The sequence below is a fragment of the Lycorma delicatula genome, chromosome 1 (assembly GCF_047948215.1).
Source record: "Lycorma delicatula isolate Av1 chromosome 1, ASM4794821v1, whole genome shotgun sequence".
In the NCBI taxonomy this organism is placed as follows: Eukaryota; Metazoa; Arthropoda; class Insecta; order Hemiptera; family Fulgoridae; genus Lycorma; species Lycorma delicatula.
The window spans coordinates 230,641,125-230,665,676 of NC_134455.1; the positions used below are offsets into that span (position 1 = coordinate 230,641,125).

General features: G+C 29.6%; 1 protein-coding gene across 3 annotated transcripts in view; it reads left to right on the plus strand.

Moving 5' to 3' along the window:
* LOC142329458 (uncharacterized) overlaps positions 1 to 21,593 on the plus strand; it is a 49,732-nt gene extending 28,139 nt beyond the window's left edge. For 2 of the 3 annotated variants that reach the window (XM_075374113.1, XM_075374121.1), the window contains exons 4-6: positions 4,310 to 5,332; positions 10,739 to 10,888; positions 20,938 to 21,586. In XM_075374113.1, the coding sequence (XP_075230228.1) occupies positions 4,310 to 5,332; positions 10,739 to 10,888; positions 20,938 to 21,165 (1,401 nt within the window). In that variant the 3' untranslated portion in view covers positions 21,166 to 21,586. Of the gene's footprint in view, positions 1 to 4,309; positions 5,333 to 10,738; positions 10,889 to 20,937 lie in introns of all 3 variants that reach the window. The other variant, XM_075374130.1, reaches the window with a different exon arrangement.
* Positions 21,594 to 24,552: the final 2,959 nt, after the last annotated feature.

Below are 24,552 nucleotides of genomic sequence, written 5' to 3' on the forward strand. Positions count from 1 at the left end.
TTTATCAATGAAAGAGAAAGTTGTATCTATGAAAAAACTAAAAATGGTGTTTTCGGTAAATTACTAACAGATTAATATGCTGTAAAGATATCAACTATTTCAGAATAAAGAAAAATGGAAATGCCGTTATGAATTATGCATTTCCAGAGGAAAACTTTATTCTTCCTCAAAGAATGAAGAGGTGAACCAAGCTCTTTTCTGATGGTTTATCCAAAAGTAATTCCTTGGTGAGCCAATTTCTGGGCCAATTCTATTAGTGAAAGCAATTATTTTTAATGAAAAACTAAATGGAATGAAAATTTTAAAGCACGTTAAAGGTGGTTTCAGAATTTTAAAGTGTTACATGGTTTTAAAATTGACCAAAATCTTATAGTTACTTACAAAAATCAAAAGAAAGTAGATGATGTACAATATTTTTTTTTCAGATTAGTAAGATTCTGTTAGTTATAATGAAGAATTATTTCCTTTAGAAAGTTGCTTATAAAGAGAGAATGGAAAATTCAAAGTTTTGTTTCTACCTCCTAATGTTACATCCACTTTACAAATGAATGGATCCAGGGGTTATCGTTTCCGTGAAATGCCTTTACCACAAAGAATTAATAAAAAAAAGTATTTTGGCTAATAATGTAGGTAAATAGATAGATGTAAGCAGTACAGTTATAATGAACAAAAACATTATCTTAAAAGACTATTGTTATATGGTGGCTGATCAATGGATTTCTACCAAAAGTGTGGCATTTGCATGGGATAAAATTTTAAATAAGACATTGCCCAGCAAGACTGATGAAATACATCATGAAAAACTTCATGATGTATTTATATTATATAAATACATTTCCTTATATTTAGCAAATATAAGGAAGTTCACAGAAGAGTACCAGGCTGTTGCAACTGTGACTTCATGATAGTTGATAAATGGATCATCTGTAATTACAACAATTCACAGTACTAAATTGTGAGTGACAACAGATCGTAGAATCCATATGAGAAGATAATCAGCTAACAGCTGAAGAAGAAGTTGATGACTTGCACCCAGGATTGTAAAAAAAAAATTCTCATGAATGATTATCCATTGCTATGGACTGGTTAGAGTGACAAAAAGAATGCATTTCTAAACAGATTCATTGTTTAAAAAGATGACATGATTGTGCAGCTTTAAACAAAAATCACTTACAGCAAAAACAGATTTGAAATATTTTTAAGGAGAAATAGTTTTTTAAAGGTATGTTTTGATTATTGACTGTCATTAAGTCTTATTCAATTAAATATAATGTAGTTTTTTGATTTTTGTCATTTGCAATAAGTGATATTCTTTATAACATACAATATCTAATTATTTCTATTCAAAATGTTCTTTGTAAATTTTTTAATATGGCATTTTCTATAAAACAGTAGGATAGTAAGTAAATTTTAATTTTTTTCTGATAATTATTGTAAATTTTGATTCTTATATATACTATCAAATACCCATTTGAATTTTAAAAACCAGAAGATTAGTTGTGAAGATATAACAAAATTTCCAAATAATCTTGTTACTCATAATTCAGGTTACTCTCGATCTAACAGATCGAGAGTAACCTGATGCATGCGAAACTTGCCTTCAACCTAATAACAAATACCCCGTTTGAATTTTGAAAAAAGGATATTGTTTGCAGAGATATAAGAGTACCTCATTGCACTTCCCAAAACAGTGCCCCATGGGCGGGCACCCTGTTGGTTACCAGTTGATGATGATGATTGGTCTAGCCTTCCACAAGTTGCCCACATACATAACCACTCTAGTCTTACATGCAGCCCTTATTGTTAAACAGATACTTTTTAAATTTACGTAATATTATTTTATTTAACTAAATTTAATTCTATTATTTTTGTAATATTATTTATTTGATTGATTACAAAAATTTGGTTCGAATCATTCTGTTCAAACCTAGCCTACACAGCGGTAAAGACTCACAGTTCTGTTCATTAAGTTTTGGCTTCAACCAGTTTTGTGTCTCTCTAATTATTGAATGATCCTTTGTATTGTAGCGTATTTTATTGCAATTGTGACTCACAGTAACGTATGCTGATGTTTCCTACAAAATTGCTTAATAATAATATTTTATACTGCTGCTAAGTTGTACAAAAATGAAGTAAGATATGTTTAATTCACATATTAAAAAGAATGCACTTCACTACTACTTATACTTTGAGATGAAATATATCTAAAAAAACCTCAGTTATGCCAAGAAACATGGGTAAAAATTTGGTTATGGTTGATGGAGTAGTTTTTTTGTTTATCCCAAACAAACAAAAACCTTTCTCCTCTTCTTTATATAATAGTATATATATATATATATATATATATATATATATACACACACACCATATAAATATTAAATTATACTGTAATTCCATATAAATATAATGGTATAACAGCTGAAAGTGAATGTCATTTCATCATTGTTTATTCAAATTAATATTCCTTAGCTTTATCTACAGGAAGTAGTAAAATAATGTTGGTTTTCCTTTTAATGTATGGAAAGCCTAATAGATTATTATTACCTAAACACATTATTTGATTTCATTTATTTTATTTTGTTTAATTTTTCGTTAACTTGTATTTATGAATTGCATTATTTAATTTGGCTAGAAATGTCAAAAAATAATTATAAATTGTATGCCTGTAATTTAATAAAAACTCTTGTACTAAACTGTATCTAAAATAATATTACACATTGTAGACATACATTAATCTTTTTGTTGTTAGAAAAAGTAAACTAAAAAGTAAAAGATAAGAAATGATGAAAAGGTGTTGTAATAATATTTTAAAGATAGCATTATAAAGCTATGAAGTTCAATCAATGATTAAAGACAGAAATGATTAGAAAAATTGTTATTTCATTATTGTCAATGAAACTAATGCTATCTTGCAACATAATTCCCTGCTATGTTTAGGCACTTGTCCCATCTTTCTGTGATTCTAGTAGTAAAAATAGTTCACTTTGGTGACTGAGCCATTCATATATGCATTCCTAACCTGCTTATTGTTGCCTTAATTGGTACTATGTAAAAACTCTTTGAGAAGGCCAAACAAGACTCTGATCCTGGGAGATCGGGACTGTAAGGTGGATGTCTCAACACCTTCTGACCCAATTTTTGCATAGCTTCATCATATCTTTTGAACGACATTAGGGCAGGTGTTACCGTTCATAAGAATTATGCCTTTTGAGAGAGAACCAGGAGTTGTTTCCTCTTTATTGTTGGTTTCAATTTATTTTCTAGCAAGTCACAATAATACTCACTGTTGGTTTTACATTTTTCTTCCAAATAACCACAATAAAATGGCCCCAAAACACCATTAGCATCACTTTACCAGCTGACTGGTAAAAAAGCCTTAGCTAGCTTTTGCTGGTGGGCAAAATCAAATGGTCCATTCCATATTCTGACGTTTCCTCAAAATTATGAATCCAAGTTTAGGCAGAAAGTATATTATGTGATCTAAAAAAGTATTACCTAAATTGAAAAACTGTTAAGTTCTGTGTAATTGTGAATTCAGGTTTTGAGTTAACTTTCTCAGAACCCACCTTAAACATGCTTTATGGTGATAGCGGATAGACAGTGTCAATATTCACATTACAAATTTCCACATTTTCCCTAAATTTTTTGCATCTGCCCTTGCGACTAAAACTTCATTTGATTTTGCAAAGCATCACTCAAAACGTTAACTGATTTTCTGCTACAGTGAACTTCATGACACTTTTTCCTGCCAAGTTTAAACTGTTCAATTTACTTATAAAAATTTTTATGGTGAATACACTCTTTATCATACTATTTTACCATTGGTAAGTGAATTTTGGCAGGTTTTACTTTTCAGAAAATAAAAATATTATTACTGCATTCTCTTCATCCGTGGCATACATTTTAAGGGGTAGCCAGCATTGTGGAATAAGCGGAAGAGTTGTAATAATGGAAGGAAATTCTTTTCAAACAGTTAATATGTTTTGTACCAGGGGTACTAACTTGAATGTCAGATAGTTCAGTTTATTCTTTTAAATAATTTTTCTTTGTTGCCATTTATATCTCTAATTATTGAATGATCCTTTGTATTATAGCGTATTTCATTGCAAATGTGACTTATGTCACAAAATGTATTTTATTTCACGCAAATGTATTTTATTGCGTATGCTGATGTTTGGTACAAAATTGCTTAATAATAATATTTTATACTGCTGCTAAGTTGTACAAAAATGAAGTAAGATATGTTTAATTCACATATTAAAAAGAATGCACTTCTCAGTATTTTCTTACTTCGTTCTTTTGTTTAAAGTATGATTTCAGACTAGAAAAGAGTATGATTCAAAAGATGGGGGAATGGCGTGAATTACGTAAATCTTATGCTGAAAGAAGGAAACAGAGATTGGAAGCAGAAGAACAGCAGTGTGGTGGTAGCAGTGAAGCTAAAAGCAGTGGAGCGGTATCAGAGGTGCTTTCAAGATTGAGAGTGCAGAGTCCTGAGACTACAGCATCGCAGCAGCCTCAGCCTTCAGTAACAGTGCCTGTGAGTCAACAGGAACCACCTCAATGTACTTCATACCATATACAAGGGAGTGATCAAAGGGTACAGAGTGTCCATTCTCACTCTAATCCTATTCTAACTCCAGTACCTGTTACTTCCTATAATCCCTACAATCAGACAGTATCGAACAAATCATTCAATATTTCTGATTTTGAATCGGACACTTCAAGTCCATTTGATAATATGGAATTGAAAACGCTAAATGATATAGAGGAATTAGCTCATGTATTACAGCCTAATTTAAATTCTAGTAATCATGACATTCCTTGTCCTACATCATCACAACCACAGGAAGTTAACACATTAACTCATGTAACACCTATTAGTGAGGCATCCTTATCACTTATTAAAAAAACTGATGATACTTATCCTGTAAGAATTAATGGTATAAATCAATTACATTATAGTAATTATAATCATTTAAATTCAAATCATCTGTGGCCTCAGTATAATTTAATACATCATCATCATAATAATCATCATCATCATAATAATCATAGTTATTTAGGTGCCCATTCATGGGCGCAACCTGTTCTTCCTTCCTACAATCCAAACATTCAATCCTATGTCGTTCAGAGATTGGACCATCTTGAGACTGACAACCAGCTGCAGCATTTGGCAACTTCAGTAACTTCAGAAACTACATCAAAAAGTGTTCCTGACATTATCCAGGAGTTGGAATTAGAGTTAAAAGATAAACGAGCATCAGAGAAACAAAGGGTTGAGAGGATTCTTAACCAGCCTGCTAGACCTGCAAGCATTGGACCTACAGAGGTATTTATATATTTTTTTTTTATATATTATAATATTGTTAATTAATCACAAGACATACACAGTTTTAATTTCCTTCAACAAAAAAGTTGAGAATGGAATTTTATTTTTGGTTACAGGAAAGTATAATTTTTCTTCTGAGTAATAAAATTTATTTTTTTAAATAAGTGGTATTACCCTGTACGATAGACAAGCTCTGCAGATTGAATTTTGACAATCTTCTTTACAGAAAAACTGCAGTTGTCGATAAATATCTAAGCTCACTTCTGTACATTAAAAGTCAAACATTTTAATCATAAAGCAATGGGTCAGTTTATTTATGAGACACAATAGTAACAATAACAGTAATAATGTTTTTCATACTTTTATTATACACCTTATTTCACTTCAGCCTATTGTACTCTAGTTGTAACTGATAAGACAGTGCACTAGTTTTTGGAATTATTTTATGACCGTTTGATCATTCTATAAAAGATTATAATGTATAAGTAAAGATGATATTTTTGAGTAAAATTAAAGCATTTCATCATTGTATAGCTTGAATAAGTGCAGGTATTACATATTTTTAAATATTGTTTACAAAATGAAGAAGATTGTCTTAAGATGGCATTTTACCTAATAACAGTGAAATAATTGATGAAACAGCAAAAAAAAAAAAAAAAAAAAAAAAAACAGCTGAACAGTGACAAGTCTGTAAATTATGAAAATTAAATCAAAACTGGTTGTTCATTAATTTTTAATGTATAAAAAAACTTTAACTGAAAATTTTTCTATGATCTTACCTTCAGTGTTTATTAGTTGTCAGTGGTATACAATATGGAAACTGCATATTCAGCTTTTTTTAACTTCATTGTAGTAACTGGCTTGTACTATTGCCATTGTATGTATTTCTTATCCTTTACTTTCAAGGATGTTACTTTCTGAAAAATTCTAATTTTAATTGAAGCTTCAAATTGTAAAGGATGCAATTTACCAACTTCTCTGGAGCCAACAACTTAATGTTTAGCTTGCAAAATTAATCATTTAAATTAAAAATACAGTATATAAAAAATAAAAAGAACAGCTATTGTACAAAGTCCGGGAGCACTTTAGTGTTGTATTACATTAATGTTAATTGCTGATTCCTGACTTGCTTTATTTCAATTGAGTGAGTACTGTCAGCTAAAAATAATCAGCTTTAAATTCTAATGGAAAATTAGAGTTTTTCCACAATGCTAATAGTGATTGGTTGTAATTATGATTAGAGGCCTATTAAATAATTTTTTTATTTGTGTGTAATCATAAATTTGGATGTTGAACTAGAAAAAGAATAGTAAAAAAAAATCTCATTATGTTTTTTAATTTATATCTTTCAAATGCACATTTATTTTAGCCGCTAACAATTAAGAGTCTAAACGAGACAAGATTTATAAAAAATAACAATTGTTTATATTAACTATTGAATACACTTTTATATTACCTATTGAATTGAGTATTTGAAAAGTTATGAAATTTTACCAGTAATTATTGAAATTAGATGAAACTAAACAAAAATGTACTTTGTTAGTTGAAATTATCTTAATTTTGTGAATTACTTGATCGCAAAAATTCATCTAAAAGAAACAAATTGCATTTATTTGTATTTATTCTTAAACAGTTGACATAATTATACTCTTCATTTTAAAAATATGTAGTATCTATTTTAATATTTTGAAGAAATGCTGTTAAGGTTAACTCATTTGCTTAACTTAAAGCTAAGAATAGAAAAGAGCAGAAAGCCAAGAGCAGAAAGAAAGAAAAATTATCTGCCTTAAACTTCTGTCAAAAGTCCTAAACTGTTCTTGACCACCACACACAGCTTCATTGAGATACTGATTTAGAAAAATAGGAAAACTAATTGAGAAAATAGGAACATAAGGTAAAATATCCTATTTTACCTATTTTCTTATTGCAGTATGTAGCAATCATTTACCTAAAAATAATAAGAAAAAGTCAGTTGACTCGTACTTTAATCTCTATGTAGTTTTACATATATTGCATAGAATAATTATTGTACCTTTTTAAGATAAAAATATTTGCTATAAACATAAATTATGAAATTTTAATTAATTAGTTGTGAAATTTGTAACATTTGTTATTTTGTAGAATCTTTTCAGTAAAATTAAAAATGTTCAGGCAGTTCAAGTACTGTCACTTTTTGTGTACCGTTTATTAGAATATTGAACAAAATTTATTTAGGTAAAATTTTAAGATTTAGTAAACAAAGAAAGTGAAACATGTGTAAATCAATTGAGATATTGTTTGGCATGAAATTATAATATTAAGTGTATGTTTAAAAATCATTAATCTGAGAATTTTTTGCTGTTAAGAAAACAAACATTATTGTTATAAAATGAGTAAAATATTTTATATTTTTTTTATGTAATGTAGATAGTTTCACTAACGAATTACTGCAAGAAAAAATGAAGTTTGGCTAAAGGTATTATGTAGCTGATGAATTTTTATTTTATAGTTTGCTAATTATTCCAAAAACTTTGTCTTATTATTAAACCACGTTACGTAATACATTCTGATGTAAAGTTATCATTTTTATTGAATTTTACTTTAATAAAATTAAAGTTAATTTTATATTTTGTATAACTATAACATGTTACCACATTTTTGTTCAGGTTTTTTAACTCCTCAAAAAAACTCTTTTGTTAAAAATTTGGAAAAGAATGTTGATTTCAGATTTTAAAACATCCAGAAATACAGAGATACAAAGGAATTTATAGACTCAAGCGTTTGGATATTTTTATCGAATATGTGGAACTGATTGTTTTATCAAGATCTAATTGGTTAAATGTTATTTTTGTTTTGCATCTTATATATTTTAAAAGATTAAGCTGTATAGATATTAAAATTGTTTATTTGTAATTTCAGAATGAAAGATACAAGTGAAAGATATTAGTCTCCTTGCCAAAGTGTATTGACAAGCAAGTATCTGGAAACTATATCTCTCACAACAGATTACTTGAGCCAACTCTCAAAGGATTAATTAAATCTTGCTTGGAATAGCTTTTGAGCAGTTCATAATGTTTTTTGTTCAGCTATTAATTAACCATCATAATTAAGCAGGTGTTATCTATTTGTATTATTACTAATTTATCATAAAGACCAGATAAAGGAAAACTCTCCATGATGCATTTTCATCCTATATCTGAGAATATAAAATAACATACTAGATTTCAATATTTTATAAAGGTCAGAAAACTTGGTATACTTAATTACTCTAAGCAGACTTACTCAAAATTTTGTTTGATTGATAGGAAAGTACGTCTCATTAATCCTTAATGAAGAAATTTTAACTATTCAAAAACTCCTTGAGTGAACCTCTATAATTCATTTGTATAAGTTTATCTCAGTCAAATTAAATTATGAGATTTATGTATTGCAAGTGTCACAGCACTATACAGCTTTTTCAGTATAAAAATTACTCTGTAACTTAGATCAAACCTTCAAGCCTCTGTCAGAATTAGACAGTACCTTCAATTTGTTCAAGTTCAGCAGCACATCTATAGCTAATATTTTAGAAATAAATTTTATTTATTCATTGTTTTGCAGTAATAAATATTTAGTTTCTTTCTGGTAATAACCATATTATACTTTCTTATATACTTTTTTTATTCTGATCCAATGTATTGATGGTACAATAATTTTTTACTTTAAAACAGATGATCATCTTAAGAAATACTGGTAAATTTCTATGGTGTGCATGCATCAATGAAGTAGGACTAAGTCTTAGGCATGAATTATGAGCTGTCTTCAGTTATGCATTATTGTTATAAAATTTTCTATATCAAAATATATTCAATAAATTACACACACACAGAGAGAGAAGGACAGATTTACACATGCACACACAAAGAGAGAGAGAGAGACCCAGACACATACAGATAGAGAAAGAGACACAGGCACATAACAGAGAGTGAGAGAGACACAGACACATATCAAAGTGTGAGAGAGAGAGAGAGAGTGATAGAGCGAATAAGAGGGAGAGTGAGAAAGATAGACTGCACATTATACATAGATTGTTGTTACATAGATTACATGAGACATTATACATAGATTTTTAACTAGCTCTCTCTCTCTCTCTCTCTCTCTCTCTCTCTATATATATATATATATATGTTTAAATAATATTAATGTACCAGTACATTTGAAATAATTGTAATGGTGGAGTGCAATTAGATTTATACTCTGTAAACTAATACTTTGCAACTAAATTCTCTGTCAATGAAATTTTAAAAAAAATATTCTAAAAAGTAATCGACGCAAGAATCCAAACCTCTTAACTAATGTTACTCTTGTGCTACCTTTTTTATTTAACAAGTAATATAAAAAAATGTTTTTTTTTTCTACTATTAACATATTAAAAATAATCTAAGTTATTGAATGAACAAATGAAACAGCCTTCCATGATAAATGAATAATAATAGCAGCAACTGAATATACTTGTGTTTCAGAGATTAGGATTTTTTGTTATAGTTAAGATTTATCAGTAATTAAAATAAAAAAAATTCCTTTTCGTTAGAATGATTTCATTTACTGTATGAACATTTATGCCCAAGTGTTTGATGGATTAAGTTATATCATGTTCATAAGAATAGACATTATGATTTAATTAAGAAATTATTTTAACCTTTCTGTAGTACGTAAAACATTATTTATCTAAAACGTCCTTTTAAAGTGGGTTTTTGATACACATTATCTAGTGTTAAGTATGATATTGGTTTGTCTGTAGATATAGTTTCATTCACTGTGAATGAAATTGTAGTTTAATGTAACTTTTGCTTAATAATCTCTTATCTTCATCATGTTATTATGATTCAGTCATTTTTATATTTCATCTTTACTAGTTAAGTATTTATAATCTTTTATTTTATCCTTCTCAGTGCGTTGTTTTCCATGGCAAGGTAATAATCTGTTTGTTTACGCTATCTGTTATAATCTGTCATATGGCTGTAATGCATGCAGAGCGCCTGACATAAAAGTAACTGTTTTCACAATTTCTTCTTTTAAGAGGAGTGATATTTGTTGTACAACTAGTCTTTGTGGTGAGCTGAGTAAATCCTGTATTTTGGAGGGTTTGCTGTGCTTTTAGAAACGGTACATTCAGCTGAGTGTACATGGCAACAGGAACCACTTCATTCCTCACTTTTTCTTAAAATTTTTGGTATGGGTACTTGTTATTTCTATGAATTAATTTGTCATTTTCAGGAGTCTAGTATATCATGGTCTCATATCTGGTCATCCACACATGACCATTAATGCGTAACACATAACCAATTAAGTAAATTAATCTTATCACTTACACAATCTTTTTTAATAAATAAAATTAACTTAAGAAATTCATGCTCTTATCCTTCAATGTGTTCTGTTTTCCTTTAGGATGAATTGCGGAAAAAATCAGCTTTACCAAATCCCTACAATCAGTTATCTCCATCTTGTCAGCAGCTTACAATGCGTTTGACTGAGATGGGTTTTCCTTCTGCTAGAGTTGCACGTGCTGTTCAGCATTTTGGTGATAATGAATCCAGGGTTAGTGAATCTCCTGTCATGTTTCTAGTAGATAATAAATATTTTTCACAAAGATTAACAATTTTGAATCGGAATCACGGCTTATCTTTAATTTTTCGTATTAGGTGAAATTGTATTATCTATTAGTAGTTATTGGTAATCAGTAATTGAATTAATAATAGCTTTTTAATAATCATGGTATTCATAATAGACAATCTATAAATGCTTAAAATTGTTCTGAATGACCATGAGTTTGATACCAGTGACCAATTTTTCTGTAATTGTCTTTAAATAAGTTATGAAGTGTTTTATGACTTTGAACAGATAATTAGTAATTTTGTAACAAAGATGAGTAAGTAACAGAATGTAAGTAACAGAAAATGACACTCCTTAGCTCATAGTAACTGAAGTAAGAAACAATATTTTTGGGTGCACAGTACAATACAAAAGCTTTTTTAAACATTACCTTTTGCACGCTTATATTAAGTTATTTTGCTTGAGAATGTGAATTGTTTTTAGGTTTTTTGTAAGTTTAAAATTTGTGTTGAATTGAATGTTTTTTAAAATAAAAATTTCTAACTGGTTTTTAATTTGGTGTATTATATATTACATCTGAAAAATTATTGTTTAATTAATACAGAAGGATATAGTGTAAATGAAGGTATTGGAGAAACAATGAATAAGAAGCAGTAACAATACTGCACAAATTTTGTGGGAGAGAATTGTTTTAGTAAGAATGGAAACAAAACTTACAAAAATCATTCATGCATAAAGTGCGTGCATATACTTGTCATCCTCTTGATGAAAAGTTGAACAGATGTAAGGTGTAAAAGGTGATGATAACAAATGAATTGCAGATGTGTACCATTAAGTGCTCAGAAATTTATTATTTATTACAGACTCTGTACAATGTACAAATTTTTCTTTTTACTGTACAGAGTGATTCACATAGTGATACCAATGCTTTTTGAGCTCATTCTATTCATAAAAATAATGAAAAAAATTTGTTATAAACATGGATGTAAAAATGCTTTGTTAGCGAGTTACGCCTAGTAAAAGATTTCACTCTGATTCCTGGGCAAAGTGGAATAAAATCATACTGAAATTCTAGGGACCCAAATTAAGGGGTAAACTTGATGGTTTCTTATAGTATTTGACCTGACAAATAGAATGAAACAGGTTCCAAAACCATATTTCCAGCAGTAGTTTTCATAATATTAGTTGTAATACAGAAAAATTTGTTGTCTAAAAACACTTTTTTTATGTTTGTAATAAAAAAACTTTGCTAAATGACTTTTATAAATATGTGAAATATATTATCAAAACTTATAGAGAAGTTAATGTAAAACTTATAGAAAATTGATGTAAAATAGCTCAATAAAAAAAAATACAAGTTCAGTAAATTTAATTTTATTATTAACACTTATTGTGTTAAATTTGAAATGTTATCAAGTTCAGAAAATGAAGTTAACATATAATCGATATAATGTTAAACAAATAAAATTGTAATTTATACATTTAATAAAGTTTAAAGTTTTAAAAAATGTGCCTTTATACTTCAATACATTTGGCTGCATGCTTTCAGGTTAGTAGCATTGCCTGTTGCAATTCTGCATGATTTTCTTAATTTGTGCAGTGGCATCTGTAATAATATGAGCAACCAACTCTTCAAGCATATTAACTTTTTTATTGTATACAATACTTTTCATCCAACCCCACATGCAAAAATCTAACAGTGTTACATCAGATGATATTGGTGGCTTGGAGTGTGGCCCTCTGTGGCCAACCCATTGCTCTGGAAATTGCTGATTTAAGTATGCAGATATAGTACAATAGAAATGGGGAGGTGCACCATCATGCTGAAAGTACATGTGGTACTTTGATGCTAGTGGAACATCTATGGAAGTTGTTCCTTAAGGAATTACAAGTAAATGTCTGAATTTAATGTCCTTGGGGAATGAATGCTCTATTTAACTGATAATGTGATGGTCTAAACTAGACCACACCACACACTGATGCTAAATCAGTATTGGAAATTATGTTCTGCTGTAGACTGTCGATTGACTACTGCTCAGGTGTGTTTGTTGTGAAGGTTATTGATGTTTTCCTGAGAGAAACTGAGCGTAATCAGTTAACAAAATGAACCTGTGCAATTGGTGGTTCATATTCAACCAGTTGCAATATTGCTAACAAAGAGGAAGATCTCTTGGTTGAAGATTTTGTACTTGTTGATTATGGTAAGAATACAGGTGGTTGTTATGAAGTATCCTCCACACCAGAGACTGGGAAACTCCAAACCTCTGGGAAAGGCATCGTGTACTAACACTCTGATTGGGTTTACTAGCCTTGATAATGGTTTCATCAATATTGGCACCATGATGGGCAAACGGTCACAGTGAGTACTAACACTGGGAAGTGTACCAGTTTTTTTGTAATTTATGGAATGTTCCATTAATTGTTGTAGGATTTGGAACCCTGCAGGTAGGAAAATATCTTTGATATTCTACAACAGCGGCAGCAGTTGCATTTCCGTTACATACCCCCAAGATAAATACCATGTTGGTGTGTGTTCCTCATTCATAAATATCAAAGCCATTGCTGCAGCATGATAGTTAAAACATAGTTAAAACAAAAACACACTCTTAAATACACTTTACCGGCAGCACTTCATAGCAGTAATGCAAAATAAGCAATGCACTGATCACTTGACAAAAAAATATCGCTGGTCAGTTGATTTCTCTGTTCCCAACTTATGAAAAAAAAATACTCAAATTCCCATTTGACAGTGAATTCAAGAAAGAGACATAAACTTTATTGTCTGAATAACATTAGTACCTGTTTATTTATCTTATTAGTTTTCTAATTTTATTTTTATCTTTAATACAACACTACCTTTTGTTTCATTGCACTTGTAGGAAAGCAAACATGCTTTGTACATGTAATCTCTTAGTTTTCATGTGGTAAATGTTACTAATAAAATCAAATTTCTTGAACTTGTATTTGTTTTTAATTGTGCTATTTTACAATAAAATTTTTTCAAGAATTTGTCAACAAGTTTTGATAATAAATTTTATGCGCAATAGTCATTTAACAATGTTTTGTATTACAAATGTAAAAAAATGTGTTTAAGTTACAAATATTTCTGTTTTATGTCTGATATTATGAAAATAACTATTGAAGTTAAGGTTCTGGAACCTGTTTTATTCAATTTATCAGATCAAAACCTATTAGAAACCATCAAGTTTACCCCTTAATTTGGGTATGGACCCCTTAATTTATGTTAATTTGATTTTATCCCTTAATTTCAGTATGGTTTATTTCACTTTGCCCAGGAGTCAGGGTGAAATCTTTAGCTAGCCGTAACTTGATAACGAAGCATTTCCGGACACATATTTATAATTAAACTTTTTTCATTATTTTTGCTTGTAGAATCCATTCAAAAAGCACTGATAGCACTAAGTGACTTGCTATGTATTTGTATTTAACCTCAGGTGGAACATAGATGTTGTACAGCCTTATTGGAATGAAACACTAGTCACCAAAATGATGTAATTTTTATTTACCAATAATGCCACAAAATTATAAGCCAACTGTATCTTCAAACAAGTTGATAGTCCCAATTGTTGGATTGGTATCCTGTTGATAATGTTATCAGCTGTTGATCATGCCACAATGAACATTGATTTCTTTTTACATCTGTTCAAATTGGCCAGTTTGGTATCTTCAGCTGCTATCTTGACCCACAATCAGCTCAGCATATTGGAGCCGGTTTCATTGCTTGACTGACATAAGCATAGTTTTACACATTACTATCCACACCATAACACTGAATTTTCTAGATCAAATCTCATGATCAACTGTATCAAAGTCTTTGGTTAGATCAAAGAAGAAACAAATGTGTTGTGTATTACATGCAAAGATATTATGCTTCTTCTTTTAGTTTCATTGTTAAAATAAATTATTAATAAATAAGGCTTCATTAGTAAATTTACAAAAAGTGTCTTGGATACATAACCAATAACAATTTCTTTTAGGACTTGGGACTTCAAATATTATAAATTTATTAAGTCTACTTTTTAGTTTTCTACTCAAGAATTGTATGTAATAGTAAAAATAATATAATTATGTAACAGGGACATAATGGGCTTTGGTTTAGTGTTATGATGAAGTAATTTGAGAAAAAGAGTTTGTGGTTTAATTTTTTTTAAATAACTGATTTATTAAGTGTGAAGCAAAAAAAAAAGTAATATATACAAACTAAATCAGATCCCATTTACAATAATTTAGAGAGTTTTCTGAAGAGGACTCTCCAATAAATATATATATATAAATCATGTATCTGATTTGATGTTCTTTAGCTGATAAATGAGATTGATTTATGTCTCTTACGTCTGTTGTACCTTGTTGAAAATATTGTTTTTCCCCATACTATCTTATAATGTGTAACTTCATTTTAAGAAAAAGTTATTGATATGTAATATTACTTATTAAATTATACATTGAAGTGTACATAGTGGTTAATTTACTTGCAGTATTGCAATAGTAATAAAACACTGTGTAATATTGATTGCTAAAAGTATTTGGTTATTTGGATGTAATTTACAAGTGTGCATAATTCCTTAAACTGCGAACAATTTAGAATATTTAAAACATTTTTATGTATAAATTGGCTCAGATTTAATCATTTTAGCTATTTCATATATGTGAATCGTTCTTTAAGCATTCTACAATGTTTTGTAACTCTATCTGTTGTACTTATTATTGTATTATTTGTATATAAGATGCTCTGCCTCTATTGCACATCATTCTATTAAACAATAAATTAAATTTCTTTTTGCTCTTTGAGTGTAATTCCTCACATTTTAATAAGCTAGACATTCTTTTTACGTAGTTATTATAGATAGTGAAGGTTAATTAAAAAAATTAGCCTTTTTGTAGCTCATAAAAAACAGATAAAATACAACTTGTAATAACATCAATTGTTTTCAGCCTAAAAACATTAAAATTAACAAATCAGACATGGTAAAGTATAGACATAACAGACTACATTCAATAAAAAAACACACGACAATGTAAGCACTTCTCCTATGGAATATGAAAATAATAATAAAGCCCACATTTATGCTATAAAGATTATAAATTATTTAATTATGTTATGGATATTACTCATCTCATATTACACCAGTTGTTAAGATAAGTAAAACTGCAATAAAATAAAAAAAAACACATGTAAAATAAACCAGTCTTTTTTTAAGCTTATAACATTACATTATATCTAAAAAATATTATCATTCATATGGCCTTCACAGCTTTGCTTGACATAGCTAAGTCTATCAACAAAATTTTGCATGACTTTTCCACAGATCATCTTGAATTTCACTGATATTTTATGCTCCTATGCATAGTTTTCTTGCAGACTCCTTGCATTTCTTTTGTAAATTTGTGTTTTAACATCATGTAGCAAAAATTTTCTAAATTTTTTGACCATAAAATAAAATTGTACTTTTGTTTGGCCGATTATGCACACTATAAATATTGTGAAGTGCACAATATGTAGATGTAACCGATTCCATATTTCAGTGATAAATTTTTATGATTTGTAAATTGTTGAGGTGTGTAGCATTCCATGATGATTTGCCTTAAACTACTGAAAACAAATGATGCTTGAAAATTAAAATAAAAATCAACATTGCTACTACAATCTGTCAACCTTTTGCGCTGAATTTGAAAGACCCCATATACAAGGCATGGTTTAAAAGTAAGGGCCAATTGGTAACAAAATGTGAACGGTTGAAAAAATGAAAAATTTATTAATGGTTTAAAATACTTACATATTTACTTTATTTTCTACTTGATCACCACTTCGATATCGTGAAACATGATTCTTCACATCCATTGCATAAAATTCTGCTGCCTGAGTTTGTAGCAGCTACTTTTGAACAAGCTTTTCAATTTTTCACTTGTGAAATGGGCACGACACAGTTCAGAAAGTGTTTCACAGTAGACTTGTGATGTGATGGATGTTCCAGGTTCAGTGAAAACAATTAATGCATAATCTTTTGGTTACAGAATTCAGTTACCATGATTTTCCTTTGAGATTGGGCTTGCTTGAATTTTTTGATTTAGGTGAACTGGAATGACACCACTGCATAGATTGTTGTTTCATCTCAGCATTGAGTTATGAAATCCAGTTTTTTCACCAGTGACAATATGGGAAAAAAATTCGTTTTCTGGTTACAGTGGTCTAGAAAAGCATGTGCGGATGTCATTCTTCTATCTTAGTGAGCACTTTTTAATATTTTTGCCACCCATCAAGCATATGGTTTATGATAGCCAAGGGTGTCAGTCACAGTTCTCAACAATGTTGTCTTTGAAACCTCTGGAAATTCTAGAGAAATATTTCTAATCGTAAAGAGACAATTTTCTCTCGCTTTTGCATTCATATGTTGAACGAGATTACCTGTCCAGATACTAGGCTTGCCACTTCTTTGTTCATTGTGAATATTTTAACAGCCTTCCTTAAACTCACGACACCATTGCCTTACTTTTCCTTCACTCATTATGAACAGCATTATGTCCTCTTGAGTTTAGAAATCTAATCAATGATAAAACTTCACATCTAGTGGGATTTGTTATTGCTGCACTTATTTTAACACACTGTAATGCAAAGCCAAAGAACAATGAACTGACAGTAGTGACAGTTACATACCCACCAGACCACTTAGTTAGTTACTGTGCATGTGTGAACCGGTCAGTGTTGTCAATCACTATTTATAACTCATCAGCCCTTAACTTTTGAACCACCCCTCTTATATATATATAAAACACACATGCGCGTATGCACACACACCTACACACACATATTTGTATGTATATATGCATAGATATAGTACAATGTAAGTGTAAATGTACCGGTAAACTTGTAGTCTGGAACAGACTCAGGTCGATAACTGAGACCATCAAAGAACACCAGTATCCACGTCTAGCATTCAAATTCATATAAAAGCAACTGCCTTTACAAGGACTCAAACCTTAGAACTCTTGACTTTGAAAATTGGCTGATTTTGCAATGATGAGTTTAACCACTAGACTAACCTGGCAGGTTATGAGATACATATTTATCATATGATAATATATATAAATACATTAAAACTACTTCACATCACCGTTTTGCTTTCCGAATGAAAATAAGTTGTACATTAATAATAATAATAGTTATTTTAAATTGATTTAAAAGATATAAATTAATTTTAAAAACAGAATAATTTTAAAAACAAATGTTGTTCTAGTAATTTATTTTATGAGGCATGTTTCAATAGTAAGGGCTAATTGATAATAGGAAGTAGTTGGCAACAGTGAATCATTTCAAGTATGTGCAGTAATTTCACCGCTTCATTAGCTAGCTGTCAGCTAGTTAGCAGTCTGTTTTTGTTTGCCTTGCTGTTGGTAGTAATTAATGATGACTGGGACAATGATCAATCCTACCAGTTGTGAAATCCAGAGTGTGATTTGTTTTCTTAACACAAAAGGTCATAATGTTTGTGAAATTCATCATGAATTTATGAAATTAATGCTGTATTAATGAGTGAAGAAAGGTAAGGTGGTATCATAAGTTTGATGAAGACTACAAATGTTCATGATGAAGAAAGAAGTGGAGGACCTAATGTTCAAAACGAAAAACACAAAAGTCATCAGAGTAGAAGGTTCCAGTATGTCATACCAAAAGAAGTAACAAAGTCAGTCAAATGTGAATAAAATGATGATGGTTTTCTTGAATTTTATGGTTACCAAGAATCACGAATTTGCCCCTAGTGGGTGGACAGTCAACCAGAAATACTATAAAATTGTAGTATTACATGAAAATATGCAAAAGAAAAGGCCTGCACTCAGGTGAGTCAAGAATTGGGTTCCATCACAACGCACTAGCTGATCATGCATTCTTGATCATGGAATTTTTGGCCAAATTCCTGTGCTTCGCAACCCCCTACTATACCTCTGATGTAGCTCCTACTGACTTCTACTAATTTCTTAAATAGAGATTTTTGATGGAAGGGAACCAATTTGATTCAACTGAAGACATTCATCCAGGCAGATATTAAGAGGGTGCATATTCTGGATGAAAACATCCAGAATATTTTCTTTTTTTAGAAAAGAAAATATCCTGGAATACTTCCAAAAGTGGAAATACCATTGGAATCTGTATGTACAATCAGAACGAGACTACTTTGCAGGAGATAAATCACAGTATCCTGCAAGTACTGCTATTTTAAAATTACAAACCCAATCTTAAAACTTTTAAAACTTTCTAATCACACCTCATAATAGCACAAATCAAAATTAATGATTTTTTTTTCACCATACATCTCTATGAGTGCACAAATGTAAGAAACTATGCTCAAGTTTTGGTTTATGTGTAGTATATATTTCAAAGTACAATTAGAGAGGATTATTTATTTTGTGATGAGCTATCAACACAAATTACTGCCGATGAAATATTAAAAAATCTGAATGACTTCTTTTTAGGAAATGAACTGGACTAGAAGCAGTGCGATGGCTTCTGTTCTGATGCTGCTTGAGCTGTGACAGGAAAGTATGGAGTTGTCGCCACCAAAATAAAATTGGTTATTGAAAATTCTACCCTCATTCATTGCAGAATCCACAGAGAAGCTTTAGCATAAAATAGACGTCTGAACAGTTTAAACATGTTCGCAAAAAGATTGTCAAGGTGGTAAATTTTAACAAATCCTCAGCCTCTTAAACTCTCATTTATTTTCAAGACTGTGTTTTGAAACGGCAGTGACCCTATTCAGCTTTCTGAAGGAAAAATAGCTGTGCATTACAACACTAGCCTACTTATCAGATATTTTCAATCATCTTTATGACTTAAATTTAAGTTTGCAACGTGAACAACAAATCGATTTTCAGTAGATGGTAGAATAAGGCCATTTATCAAAAAATGTCAATCTATAAATAATAAAATTTCAAATGAAAACCAAATTTGGAAAACTTTGTGACAATACATGAAAAATTGAAATGAAAGATAATCTCATCAAATAATATAGAATGCCTAATGCTTGTTGAAACTTTAAAGGATATTTTAAAGAAGAGTATTCTGAATTCCTGTGTACACAAAACCCCTTGATACTGAATATCATTCCTGGAACCCTCACTAACAATGAAACAGAATATTTGATAGAACTACCTTAAATGGAGGTTTGAAAGTAGAATTTACTAAATTCAGAGTTACCTGAATTTTGGCTGAAGGTTAAAAATGAATATCAATTCCTGTCCAGAAAAGCATTGTTATTTTTAGCTCGTTTTTTACTACTTATTTTTGTGGAACTAGATTTTCTGCTATGGTGATATTAAAAAATACATTTTATAATAAACTGAACCTTACTTCAAATTTTTGCTTAAAATTAAGTTAAATTAACTTTTACCTCTTCACTTATCTCAAGAAAATGCTGACCACCTTTTCACTTAATTTTTAGTCATTATTTAATATTGTATTAATTTTGTAATCAGTAATGTAGGTAAATTTATAATATAACATTTCTTTGTAAAATGAATTAATGTTTTTTTAAAAAAATTATTAAAATATTTAATACAGAAATTGTAATACATGATTTTTTTATAAAATAGATACTTTCAAAAATATTGTAATTTTTTTATTATTTTACCATTCAGAGATATAACTCTTTCTTAACAACATATTACATACACAATTATACTCCATCAGTATGCTTTACTGATCTGTAATTTACATGAATGGTACTAAAAAATTTTGAAAACTGCTCGTTCAGATGAGGTTTAATTTATACATTGTTCTCTTTTTCATTACATATGATTTTTTGACAGATTGATTGATTGACTGTCAAAAGATTTTGAATGTCATCGATCGTGCTAAAATATTATTTGTACCTGGTTGCAGATCCAGTTTAAGGAGTTCCTGACCTGCTAGATTTTAAAGTAACATTGGCAGTTTTGCCAAATCAATGAAAATTTTTAAAACAATTGTTTTGGTGGGTGTATTTTATTATTTTTTATCTTGACTTTTTGTTTATTCACAGGTTTTAGAGTTCCTGTTACAAGTACAGAATTTAGAAGAAACAGGTTGTCCAGCTGATAGAGCAGAGAACGCCTTAGTTTTGAATAAATACAATTTGTCAGAAACTGTCAGATATTTAGAAATGGTAAAACAGTTACTTGACCTGGGATTTATGGAAAAAAAAGTGATGGAAGCCTTAGAAAAACATTCCAATGACCGTGATAAAGCATTAGAATCGCTTATATCATAACTTGAACATTAATTAATAAACGTATTAATATATTATATTTATAAACGTATGTTGTAAACGGTGCTAAGTATAAGGATAATAATCTATACTGATTGATTGAATTAAGAGTGTTGTTTTTTTACTTATTTAAAACAAGTGCAGATACAAGTTGAATAATGCTTTTTATAGAACTGTCTAATTTAAAGGAACTTGTTACTTTTGTTGTATTATTCAATAAGAATTACTGTTATGATATATTATTATTCTTACTGTTACTATTACTGCAGTACTACTATTGTATTTCGTTACGTCCAAGTATTATTTGTGTATGCACATATATATATATATATATATATATATATTTGTATACATATAGTAATTACATTTTTATCACCCGCTTATAAATGATTTTATTTATTAATATTATTGCAGCTCATAAATCTGGATGAAGTGAAGAATATAGTTTTTAAAATAAATAGTATAAAACTTATTTTATTTAAAAGTAATTTTATTTTAAGTTTCCTTTTACTTTATTTTCTTTACGCTTTCCTCATAAAACATGGACAGTTAAACATGGTACAGATAATTTATTTTAAATATTGATGTACATTTTTAAAAAACAAAGAATTTTCAAGAACTAATGTTGATTTCAAATTTGTTCCTGTGAATTATGTTTAAATCTTCAATTTATTGGGGGAAATATGATTCCTGTTGTGTTACATAACACTGCACTGATTATTTGTGGGTTTTCAGTCCAGACTGGTAGTACATTATAGTGATTGCCATCATTAGTTTGTATACAAGAAGAGCTGTGTTCCATAATTAGTTGCATTTATGGGCCGAAAAAATTAAACTTGTGAATTGTATGAAAAAACCAAACATATGGACATCAGAAATGTGTCCATTGTTTGACTTAAATATTTTGTAATGGCAGTCACTCTTGTTTGATTAGCCGCACGTCAGAAGACTAGCCTCATCAATTATGAAAAATGGTAGTTTTGTGTAAATATTATTCTTGTTGACTTTTTGGAGCAAGGAATAATTGTCATTACTGATCGTTGTAAGGAAGCTCTCAGGAATCTTTGTCAGGCGCTCATAAACAAACATCCAGGAAGACAAATAGAATCATTCTCCAGCATAACGTTTGTTGATATGTTGTAGAATCTCTGCCTCTCTTTTGAAATTGTAATAGCGGGGAACCATAACTTATCTACCACACAGCTCTGACCTTGCACTCTTTGATTTTCACTGCTTGAGAAGTTAAAAGAACATTTCAAGAAGTGCAATTTGCTGATAATGAATTGAAAGAGCCAGTCAAAAATTCTTTGAGAATAAACAAAATATTTAAAAATAATCTCATCTTATCTGAACAGCTGACATTTCATCACAGAAAGCAATAAATTCTATTTATTCTTTGTTGAAAAACAAAGAGATTAAAATTTTTGCTACTCAAATGATGACGAAGGATACTTTGCAAACTTAATGAACAGAGAGTAATAATTGAAAAATAATTTACTTTTAAGTCCTTGATGGCCTTCTTTACAATTCACCTCAGGCATAACTTAGACATAACATACAAAATTCTTTCAAAAATTTTCTTCAATAACATTAGTTTACAACTCAAGAAAAAATCTAGGAGAATACCAGATACGTTTCACACTCTGGAGGAACTGTCCAGACCAGTTCATAAGTCTCAAGCTAATAATGATTACAACAGAAAAAGACGCAAAAAAGAGACATTGTGATAACATTTGTACATTTCAAGAAAGCATATGATTGCATCCACAGAGAAACAAACTGTGTTAGTTTTGCCAACAACTTGATACTGCTAGCAAATGACAAAGGGGGCTAAAATATAGATATTAGAACTTCAAAACATTGCAAATAAAATTGGCTTCAAAATATCATTCAGAAAGACAGAAATTATGCCGCAAAAATCAAAACAAAAGGAGTAAATATAAACTATAATAAAGTCAAAATAGTAACCCAATTTAAATACCTCTGAGAAATAATAACCACATAAACAAAATCTGAACAAGAACAAACAAACCTAGAGTAAAAAGGTGTACCCATAAACACAAACATAAGACACTACAACACAGTTATAAAACCAGAAGCCATCAGAAATACTCATCCACCTGCAGAAATACTTGCAGCAGAAATACTCATCCACCTGAATGAACAATCAAAGATTGATAGACTCCAGATAATCAAATGAAGAACTAGAAGAACCTTCATCAACAAAAAATATTCAGAAGACAGGGAATGGTGGGTCATGTTCAACAAGTAGTGTACAAAGAGTTAAGAAGCCATCACTGAAAACATGCAGGAGACTAGGATTCTTTGGACGCATCATGAGGATTCAAGATATGAGTCTTGTGAAACAGGCTGGTAGAGTGTAGTTTCAAGTCAAAAAAACATCAAGACAGGATACAGATGGATTAGAGAAATAAGAGAGGATCAGAAGGAAATTGGCCTTATACCACAGACAAGAATGAAAAGATTAAGGACAAAAACACTTGTTTCACACTCATAAGAAAGAAACTCGCAAGACAATCATTTTCTACGAAAAGTCGCTGAGATCGGAACATATGAAAAAGTACTGCGAGGACTGCAAGATCCAAAACATTCCCTTCGAAGATACTTGGATATTGATTTGACTAAAGTGATCCAATGCAATAAAGCTGAAAAAAAATAATAAAGTCATGATTATGAATAAAGGAAGTAACAACTAGAATTTAAAAAAAAAATGCAGTTTTTTATTAATAAATAAGCAGCATTCTACTTAATTACTCATAGGTGTTAATTTATTTAGTACTTACAGATAATATCTCATAAATTAATTACTTCCTAACATCTTAACTATGCTATAAAAGTTAACCTGGTAAGTAAACATTATTGAATATTTTTTACTTATGACAGATAATATTTGAGTATAACTTTTCTTTTCGTAAAAGTTTTGATTTGTTTACAATTTTATAAAAGAATTAATTACTTTATAGAAACGCTTAGTTTTTTCTTTATTAATCAGTTAATTTTCTATATCAAAACCATCTCTCAGATGGTTATTGTTAGTCAATTGTAAATAGAGAAAAAGTACCATACAATTATTTGACGAGAGAGAAACAAAACATTCTTTTTATTAAAATTTATGAATTCTTCATAATATTTTTTTTTTAATGATTTTGACATGTTAATATAACATGTAATGAAGAATAAAACAAAATATAGAATAAAACAGAACGCACAACATCTAGATAAAAAAAAGGATTTGAAAATAATTCCTGAAGACAGTATTGCTGAGAGGTAGCCAGTAAAGATAGTATTTTTACATTCAATTCCAAATTTGTATGGAGCACTAACATCACTTGTAATACATGCTACCTGTTTTAACTTTATGTTTGATAT